Source organism: Bremia lactucae, linkage group LG2 (assembly GCF_004359215.1).
Source record: "Bremia lactucae strain SF5 linkage group LG2, whole genome shotgun sequence".
NCBI lineage: Eukaryota > Oomycota > Peronosporomycetes > Peronosporales > Peronosporaceae > Bremia > Bremia lactucae.
The window spans coordinates 5,591,037-5,602,167 of NC_090611.1; the positions used below are offsets into that span (position 1 = coordinate 5,591,037).

General features: G+C 45.9%; 1 protein-coding gene across 1 annotated transcript; it reads right to left on the minus strand.

The window, feature by feature from the left end:
- Positions 1-55: 55 nt before the first annotated feature.
- On the minus strand, positions 56-1,258 carry CCR75_002660 (uncharacterized protein; the record flags this gene model as incomplete). Its single annotated transcript, XM_067960757.1, has 1 exon — positions 56-1,258. One exon carries the CDS (start codon positions 1,256-1,258, stop codon positions 56-58), a length of 1,203 nt encoding a protein of 400 aa, XP_067821825.1.
- Positions 1,259-11,131: the final 9,873 nt, after the last annotated feature.

The window sequence follows — 11,131 nt, forward strand, 5'->3', positions numbered from 1 at the left end:
CGGGCAGATAGAATACTAATGTAGTGCCATGCCACATCTCATCCCTTACGTAAGCTTAAGCAAAAACTCCAGCATCTTCGAGCGCACGATATGCGTTGCAAGCGTGCTTTTTTAGACGAGGATCTTCGATATTTCGCCATTCCTGTACCAACTTCAACACGCGGCCGGCATTAACGGACTTAGCAAGATCATCGTAATATAGCGGACAAAGCGTCTCTATCACATGGAGACTTTCTCGCTGCACCTCTGGGGTAATGTCAGAGCCGCCGGCAGCGAGATCAACGATATATTGCCAGCCATCAGATTCAATAAAAATCTTTCGGCACTGCGGGTGGTCACAAAGCCGCGCAAGGGCGGCACTCACTAATCGGGAGACGTTAGCATATTTGGATTGACCGAGCAACACAAGCTGCGGTACCAGACTTGTCATGTCAAGCCGAGCTTCCCCGACCGTAGACATAGATATAGTACCGAGCACACCCTGCATCTGCGTATCGGCATACTTGCTCTCCAGTAGACCCTTAAGAGCTGAGACTCCATTTTTAATGCTTCTAGGGGAAAGCGGCAACTTCGGCAACGGTTTCGGGGCAGCACGCTTAATGCCATTAACGGTGGGGGATCTTTCAATAAGCAGCTGACTGCGGCGAAACAAGATCTTAAGCTCATGAAAAAGGTGCATAAGTGCCGTGATGTCACCCTCGCGCCGTTGTACTTCGATGACATATTCTTGCTTAGTCGTCTTAAAGATGATTATGTTCAGACTGACGCGTTGCGCGCCACCACACCTACGGTACTCGACCTTCCATTTGCACTTGTCAGCATTAAACTGGAAGTCCGTGTCCAGCTCGCAGAGCTTGACACCCACGACGCCGCACACGCGCTGGGTTGATTCAAGCTTGACGTGAAAATGCGTGTGCATCTCGAGACGAAACGGCGCCGGCGGAAGGTCGCGAGGCGCCACTTTCACATACTTTGTACGGTCGACGCGGGTTCCAAATGAAGGCGCGCCAACGCTACCATCGCTTAAATTGGCCTTCTTCTTCTTCGAAACCATTTTGAAAGATGTGGGGCCAGAAAAGGCGGCTCCCGATTGGCCGTGCAGGGTGTGGGGGCCCATAATGCTTAACGCTGGAGGCGCTGACGCCACGGCCATCGATCTGTACTGTGGGAGGTCAGCATGTTCATTTGGAGTCAATGTTCGGAACACAGGCTTCTCTTCCAGCTTTTGATCAGCCTTTTCTTGGCTAGGGCTGCTCATTGTATGCACTTAATCTTGCGCGCCTTCGGGAAATCTGTGAATGAGCTATAATTATTCGGTAGAGAAGCCGCCTCCCACAATTGGCTCGCTTATGTTATACAGACGAGGCAAAAGAAACTTCCTTGACCTATCCTTGGCCAAAGAATGTTCCAACATTCTGCGATGCGTGGATAACCGGGCGCACGAACGGGACGTATGTTACCGTTCCTCAGGCCTTAGCGCAGAGCATTCTCGTCTGAAACACACGCATCGTTATTAATTTAGTAAATTTTCTTTGCACGTGACGTTTCTGTCACGCGGTCATACATAAGGTTGTGACGATAGTGGCGCGATGAACAGCCGCTTCGTCGGTTTCCAGTCAAGAGGCGGCAACTAGCCGCTACTGTGCTTCATGACTCTCTGTTGATTGGACTTTGCAACTTGTCGACGCATTGAAATATTAACTACCACCACGAAGCCGACAAGTGTAATTTTCGCATGCTGTTTTGTTAAATAAGAAGTCGCAAAAACACTTTAAACGAACGCCAATTGTAGCCCTAACGACCCTGTGAGTTTGGCTTGGCTTAGTATCTAATTGGTTGCTGGATTATGCTTCGTCTAAAACACGTTGACGACAACGCGTGCGCTAAGCACGGCGAATGCGTCATCGTGTTACATCTGGCTACTTCTAGCAAAAGGGGATATTGGGGTTCAGGCTGGCTAGGTAGATATTGCTGCAGGTTTAATCCAATTGGACAATATTTGAAAAGATTAGATGTTGCCCGATTTTTTTGTTGTCCGAGGATGAAAGACTTTTAGAGATAATTAAGCAAACTTCTGTGAATGCATGGCACGCTTCTCAGCAATGATTCTAACTGTGGCATTGCCATTTGATCAATTGAGTTGCGAAAAAAGCATTAGGCTTTTGAATTCAGATTTAGGTCTTTTGGTCCCCGTCTGCCTAGGTCCGATTTCGTGTAGAATATATGCATTAATAATATGAATTTCCGGACTTGTACATAGCAGACCCGACATTTCTTTAATATCTATCGTAGAAAGTTGCTGCACTAATATGATTGGTTTTCGAAAAAGTCGAGGAGAATTCCCACCGAAGGCCTCGTAGAACTAACAGCAGTTTGAGCCTATAAGTCTTCCTCTGACTCAAGGGCTAGGAAGCTCCGCTATGCTAAGTTGCACTTGTATTCGATCCATATAACGGGGTGTATCATTACACTAAATTAACACTTAAAAGGTTGTCAATAAATATATTATCTAAAAGGTAGATAATATTTGGAGGATATAACTTTATATAGTAATGTTCAAAAATCTTATCCATAAATAGGTATCGACCATTATATCTATTTATCCCGCAGACTAATCAACTGTAGATGTAAATAAAGAGAGAGACAGATAAGATAAGATAAGAATTCAGTTACATGATAAGTATTAGTTTATAATTAAGTTAGAGTTAACAGATAGAAAGAAGAGATACTTAATTATATTAATACAGTTTTCATTTTACCCTCTTTAAGCTAGTTACCTTAAAGAGAAGTCTTCCTCTGCACGTACTAGTGTACGTGAAATAACGTAAGGCACCACTCGCAACTGAAGCAGTGCGAAGTGGACTTGTACTGAAGCAGTACAAGTCGTAGTGCCCCGTTACACCTGGTAGCACTTTGTAGTCCGTCCAAGGACCACATTTCCCACATCTAATATGTACATGTTAGATGATAGTGGGAATACGCATCACGTTTCCCGTGAAAGCTGCTCCTTTCTAAGTGACATAGAAAGGAGTGCGGTCGAACGAATGAGTTCGACCGTAGGAAACGATGCAATCTTGGCAATGCTGTCCAATTTGGACAGAGATGCCCTCCATTCAGCCATCGCCAAGTTCATACAACATGAACTTGACGAGATGAAGGAAAAGGTAGCCTTGCTGAATCAGCAAGGCTCTCAACAGGCAGAACTGTTGAGGTTACAACAGGTACAGACACCTGTACCTGGGATGACGCAAATGTGTCGTCCCGAAACCTTGAAGATTGACATCTCTATGTGTAGGGGAGTCGAAGAAGACTCCCTCTTCAGATGGTTCTTCGAGTTGGACGATGCCATAAGGGCACGTCACATCGTCGACGAGCAAATGCAGGTCGCATTCGCTCAATCAAATTTAGCAGGTCGTGCCAAAACTTGGGCATTGAGCCTTAAGTTGCGCGACCCATACGTCTTTGGGACGCTAGAGGCTTATAATGCCCGGCTCAAACAGACGTTTGAACCACCAAGGGGCAGAGTTCAGAGCTCGTTCAGAGCTTCTGTAACTCAAGCAAGGCAAGCGTGATGTTCACGCATATGCCCAGCACGTACGACTCTTAGCGAGTTGTATAACAAATAACCCAGTTCATGAACACACGTTTATTACGGTGTTCATGCAAGGTCTTACGGATGGTCCCGTAAAGACCGCCTGTTCCGCTTGGAACTGGATACGCTTGAAGAAGCAATATCCGTTGCGGAACAGGAGGACTTTAGCTTGAGACAGGCTCAAGCGAGTTCGTCATCATATCGTCACCAAGACGACAAAAATTAGGAGGTCCAGAACCCATGGACCTTTCTTACGTCGAAAGCGAGAGACCTCGCTTTTCGAGCAATAAGCGATAGCAGAAATGCCATCGCTGCCAAAAATTAGGACACTACGCTCATGAGTGTTAGTGCCCCACGCCCAGCGCCGAAAGGTACTGAACGTAATTTTGGACCGTATGCCAAAAAGGGTAACGGTCGCGGGTCCGATGTTGTTGCGAAATTGCAACAACAGCGAGGCGGACCGCCAAAAAAACGGTCGGGGTCAGTAGGGGCGCACCGCCCTACTGGTTCAGCAACCTCAATCTTGACTAAAGTTGCTCCAGACACACAATCATTATGTGTCTCTGCACCTGGTGATGATGTATCCCTCATCACCTTGAAATTAAGAGTGACAAATGATTGTCACATAAAGCTCTAGTGAACTGCGGAGCCTCGAATAACTTTATTCGTCGCCAGTCACTAGAGGGTCGTAGGCTCAAATATGTGAGCGCGACATCCCTCAACGAGGATGACGGTGCTTCTAGCGACAGGCGTGTCGATAACAGTGATGAATCGCGTAGTGAAATCGCGCTACACGTTAAAAGATTTACAGTACGATGATGATTTCATCGTAATGGATGTGGATGACAAATTTGATGTCATCCTAGGTTTACCTTGGTTCGGAAAATATGAGCCAAGTATCAGCTGGCAGCATCGATCTGTAAAGATGCCTGCCATCTGTTCATCAGATGGTCATCTGATGAACGTCTTGGAGCGTCCACAAGCGTGTGGATGTACTACGAGTGAGTGTGGTGGCCTCACTTGTGGTACGGTTGTTAATACGAGTGCACAAGATCAGAGTGTGACTACTAATCACACGGTGGAGTCAGCTGCCGGCGGTTGTGTGACTGCACAGGCAGCGCCACCACTCGAATAAGTCGAGTGGATTGAGACATGATAGTACGCCTAGCGGGCAACATTTAAGGAGTACACCGGTTGTCCAAAATGGAGTACACGATGATCCTAGGTCGAGTAGAGAGTCGACCGTAGAGGACCCGACTGCGATAGCGCAATCAGTCGGGAGACGTTGAGTAAATAAGTCCCCACGTACTTGAGGAGAAATCTCCTCAAATAGTTAATGCTGAACTGACTAGACTTCAGCATCCCGAGGGATCGATCCCACGGCAGCCTGTGGATAAATCACAAGAAGAAACCGAGACATTGAATGTCTTGGTTAATGACGGATCAAGAGTAGGCGCTTATACTCTTGATCTGTATGCGCCTCCGAAGTTAACCTTGGAGATAACTCAATTATAACTAGAACAGAAGCGGTTCTTGAGAGATCTGCATATGATAGAATTAATCAGATCTGCGCACTCGTTACAGAGGACGAATACGTTACCGATATTCGGTCAGCGGTAATTTTTGCAGACAACGAACGAGTTCTCAGCAGCTCATCGATGGACGAAAGTGTCCTCGATTTGAGTGTCTGATTAACGTTGTAACTTGAATCAATATAATCGTGCAAGGCTGTCCATCCCTCTTCAGCTTTGCGACACTATCGATCGACTTCAAACAACGAAAAGAGGGATACCAATAATCGTCATTCGAAGTCGCAAATCGCTGCATGGCTGTATCGCATTCTGCTGCTGTGAAGACTCAGATTGAGAGATATACTGCTCAATCCGGGAGTTACTCAAGACAAATCCTTTATACAAGGATTTGATTGAATCTAGATATGTATTCCCTGAAGCAGTTCCATGCGAGTTGCCTAAAGATAAAAGCACTGGACATGAGATCGAGCTCAAACCGGGCTCGAAGTACTGTGTCATGAAGCAGTGGCCACTGCCTCGTGAACAAGTCTTGAGATCAAAAAATTCTTTATCTATCGATTAAATGCGGGCCATGTAAGAGGGTCAACCTCCCTACATAGCTCACCGCCTTTGTGTGCGAAAGGCCATAGGAGAGTGGCGGGTAGTGCACGCTTTCAATAAACTGAATGCTGCAACGGTACCGACTCAAACGCCGATGCCTAGAAAAGACGTAAATCATAGATGGTATGTCTAAGAGTACCATCTTTTCGTCTATGGATCTAATGGATGGATTATATCAGATTCTTATGCGTGAACAAGACATCCCGTACACAGCAGTGAGCACTCCCAGTGGGGTGCTCTGGGAATGGCTAGTAAAGCCACAGGGTCCTAGTAAATAGTAACGCCCCTGCAACATTCAACAGATGCGTAACGAATCTGTTGAGACCGGTGCAATAAGTCGCACCGAGTTATTTTGACGATTTATTCGTCCATAGACAGGCCATGGGCGGAAAGACGGACGTGGAAGTTCATAAAACTCACGTTCGTCAGGTTCTTACACTTATGCGAAAGCATAAGTTGTATGCAAATCTCAAGAAGTGTATATTCGCTGCAAGCAAAGTATCAGTTCTTGGGTGCATCGTTGTTAAACACGGCGTGCGCCCTGATCCTGAAAAGATCAAGGCAATCACCGACTGGCCGGTTCCAATCGATGTTAAGGGACTTAGAAAGTTCCTTGGTTTAGCGGCGTACTTGCACAAGTACTCTCGCAATTATGCAGAGATGACAGTTTATCTCTCTCGTCTCTTGAAAAAAGACGGAAATGGTTATGGAACGCTGAATGTCAGCGTTCATTTGAAGGTATCGAGCAAAGCTTGATGCAATCGCCCATCTTGGCGATTGCAGATCAAGACAGACCATTCCATGTGGTCTGTGACGCCAGCGATTTCGCAATCGGCTGTACGTTAATGCAATACGATACAGACGTCGCGGAGCGCGTCGTCTGTTACCAATCGCGTCAGCTGCAACCAGCTGAATGCAATTACCGAGTGCATGACAAGGAACTTCTCGCCATGAAATATGCACTGGCTAAATTTAGGGTCTATCTCCAAGGAGATAGACCGTTCGTCGTATTTACGAGCCATGCGTCATTACGCACGGCCCTAAACAACCCACACCTCTCGCAAAGAATGGCGAGGTGGCTATCCTTCTTCGCGGAGTATAATTTCTCCGTGGAATCATTCAGGACTTAATGCCGTTGTTGATGCGTTATCACGCCGACCCGATTCGAGCCGGCTGCGCACTCCAACAGTGTAAATAATCCCACCGTTGCAACACTCAATCCGAGTGTTCCGTCATCAACTTTGATTAATGACATAAAGTAAGCCTACACAGAAGATAAAGACATGTTGCGTTTAATGGATCATCTGATGAATCCATCCAATATATCTTTTAAAGATTTACCGGCTTTATATCGATCGCCATCCGATCGATACACAACACGCAACGGCTTACTGTACTACACAGCCGTTGCCGGCGACAGTCCACGTGTCGTCTCAAATCACAATGATTTGCGCTTGCGCACCATGTATGAGTGTCACGATACACCAACATGGACGTGAGAAAACTTATCTCACAGTAAGTCGCGACTTTTACTGGCCCCGCCAGTATAAGTTCGTGCTCAAGTACATTCGTGCTTGCGCGGAATGTCAACGGGTGAAGCCTAGCCCTTCATCCCGTACACCTCTCCAATCTCTACCACTTGGCAGTCCGTATCTGTAGAGTTCGTCTTCGGACTTCCCGAAGTCGATCACAAAACCAATGGAATACATTTTTTTGTGGACAGTTTCAGCAAGATGGTAAATTTTGTTGCAGTACCAAAAACGATCACGGCTCCGGGCTGTGCCCGTGTCTTTATCGACACGGTATTCAAACTCCACGGTTTACCCCGTGAACTAGTCTCGGATAGAGATCCACGATTCACGGCGGAGTTTTGGCAATGCGTGTTCCGATCTCTCGGAAAACGGCTGACTATGTCAACTTCTGATCTTTCAGAGACAGATGGTCAGACGGAACGCGTAAATCGTGTCCTCGAAGAGATACTTCGAGATTACGTTCAATCGCATCCAAATTGGAGCGAGTGTTTACCGATGGTTGAATTTGCCATCAACAATTTGGTGCATGCGTTTACAACGCATACTCACCCAATTAGAGGGATCCTCTTGTTTAGGGGGGCTCGCACGAGCAAAACCATTTGTGGCTCATGCTCATCACACGTCGAAGTTACCAACGACGCGAGTGATGTCGATGTCAAAGTCATCGACATCGAAAATGAGAAAGATCTCATGGCAGTGCGCACAAAGCGCACTGAAAAAGACAAAACAAATGAGTCAGCAGAGGTATTTCCGCTCGCTCGAGAATCAGTAATCCGTTTCGTACAGGACTCCATTGCTAACGAAGTGGACCGTCAGAAACGGAACGCAGACAAACATGGCAGAGCAAATGTTCTTTAATTTAAAATTAATGACCTAGTACTACTCTCTACGGTAAACTTACCTAAGCCTGTAGTCACTAATGTACCCCACTTGAGGCATGGAAGTCCTGCCTCACGCGACAACCGATGCAATTGATACCTTGCACTGGTCGGAGTTCGTTTCTCAGAACAAACTCACATCGGGTTCAGTCTTTAAAGCCAGGCTTCGCGTCCAATGTCTTTAACATTGCGAATGAACGTGCTCCAGGCTTGCATCAACGAGACTTAATCTCGCTTATTGTTGCCACTATACCATCGATGCTTAAGAAAAGCATCGAGATAAATATCTTCCTCAGCGCGAAAGTTCTTTGCGCTGGGATAAAGGCCATGAAGCTTTGTCGCAATAAATAAAGGATATTTATTGTGAGGAGTATTCTCTCCAGACAAGCTACTGAGTAGCCGTTCGGGCAAATGCCACGGCTTTTTCTCAGGGGCACCACCAAGCATTTTTTGTCTACGCTCCCCTGTGGTACCGACTGAAGCAGGGGTGCCTAAAGAACATTTATTACGATGGCTTTCGCCATCGTCATCACCTCGCACAGAAATATGTGCGACTGACGGCACGGGAGACGGTGCTGGCGATGAAGAATCATCCTCATCGTCGGAACCAAACATGCTATAGCAAATGCTATTAGCTATCCGATTGAGCCCCCTCATTCGAAGGCTCATAGTCAGCCGCCTGACAATGATCAGACGACTGTTCTGCTCTCCCGAGTCGGCCATTTCGTCTGACTCGCATTCGAAGTCCACCTCCAAAGAGGAGTCGCACTCTCGCGGTGAATCACCACGTGCACTCGCAACATCTAGTGTTGTGCGAGTGGAAGACACTACGGTAGACGGAACGTCTACCGCAAGAGATAGCAGTGCGTCACCCGCGGCTGCACGAACCGCAGCCGAAGGCGCAGCACTATCATCACCCCGCATGAATTGTTTCTTCATGCGATGGAATTTAAAATGATGGATCTGACCAATCAACATCGTTTTAAAAATTAAGTGGTCACATAGCGACCACTCCATCTAATGACATTCAGAGTGATTGTCGTTTAAGGGAGGGGTGATGTAACGGGGTGTATCGTTACTGAAATTAACACTCAAAGGTTGTTAATTAATATAATTTAAAAGGTAGAAAATATTTGGAGGATATTCCTTTATATAGTAATATCCTGAATTCTTATACATAAATAGGTATAGGCCATTATATCTATTTATTCCGCAGACTAATCAGCTGTAGAAGTAATCAAAGAGAGTTACAAGATAAGATAGATAAGAATTCATTTAAATATTTAGTATTAGGTTATAGTTAAGTCAGCATTTACAAAGATAGATTAAGAGACACTTAACTATATCAATACAGTTTTCATTTTACCCTCTTAAGTTAACTTGTCTTAAGGGAAGTCTTCATCTGCACGTACAGTGTACGTCACCTAATGAAAGGCACCACTCACAACTGAAGCAGTGTGAAGTGGACTTGTACTGAAACAGTACAAGTCGTAGTGCCCCGTCACACCTACCACATAGCAACTTGTCTGTTGTAGTATCTCTCCGCAGTCAGAGAGATACAAACCAAGCAAATCTACTTTTACGTCTTCCGGCCATTCGAAACCACATGACGACTGTGCTAAAGAAATCTGTCGCTTAAATCTTCGACCCCATTCCAAAGAACTATAACCAAGACCTTCGTAAAGCTCGCGTCCATCAAAAGGCCAAATATCAAGCTTCTTTTACCTCGCACCTGCGTTTTTGTCACCCTAAAATCAAAAGTGTCAAATAAATTGCCACTTAAGTCCCTAGTCGATTGTGGGGCGTTGAATAAATTTATTAGACGCCAGTCGCTAGAAAATCGCAGACTCAATTTATTAAGCGTGCTATACCTTTAACGAGGATGAGAGTGCTCGCATTTGAGTCCGGAGTCCTTGTTCTTGATCGCACACATTTTGGCCATGATGTTGCGCTGCCCTCTGCCTTCGGGCAACATATCAGGTGTCTCAAGTCCTTGAGCAACATGAGCTTGAACATCGTGACTTAAAATGCGGTACTCGGGCTGTCCGGCGCCAAAAGACATGTTTTCTTCTACGGGCCTCCTCGGATAAACACCGACGCGTCCGATGACCTTTCCAAGCTAATAATGTCCATCCTTGTACCCCTTCCTAGGGCTGATACAAACAAACCTGAGTTCCTCAACGGGGTTTTGAGGTTGTTTCCATATCTTCCATGCCCAACCTCGGCGTCCATCAACCTTGTCTTCGACTCCTCGAGCCTGTCCAGACGTCCTGTGATTTCTCTCATCAGCACTAGGAGTTCTGACGCGTCGTCACTCATGGTGTTCGCGTTATCCACCGCATGGAAAACCTCGGGCTTGCTCAACTCTTCTACGTCATCACATAAACGACCCCTTCGTGACCGGTGGGGCAGGTGCTGCTTTCGCATGCACGCCGTCGCGCGCGCTGCCCTTGCGTGCCGCATGCTTTGGGCTCAGAACCTGATAAAGATCAATACGTAAACGCACAGACAGAGAGCACAAAATTAGATGCAAAAGAAAGCGTGTTATTAGTTTTGCTATCCTCTGCGCTACTATCAAATATCATCTGCAAAAGAAATCAGAAAAATGAAACTACCGCAGTCGCTCGACGCGAAAATAACACTAAAAATGATATTCGTACCATATTAGTGGAACATCAATTTGATGCTCATGACCTTGTCACAATCTCAAGCTAATGATTTAAAAGTCATATTTGTATAATCTATTTAGATGTTCGTGTCAATTACCCATTACAAGATACCCTTAGATTGGCGCGAGCTGTATGTGAACAAGCAACCTTGCGCATGTATGCCTTGTTTGGAGCACATTCATTCGAGAATAGTGTCAGGTTCGTAATGCATAACGTTCGGCCTCGTACATCAGTTTTTTTTAAGGCAATGATACTTCTGTTTTAAGTCCGAACTACTCGTACTATACCGATAGATCAAAATAGATTCTGCAAGGGGGGTAAATTTGAT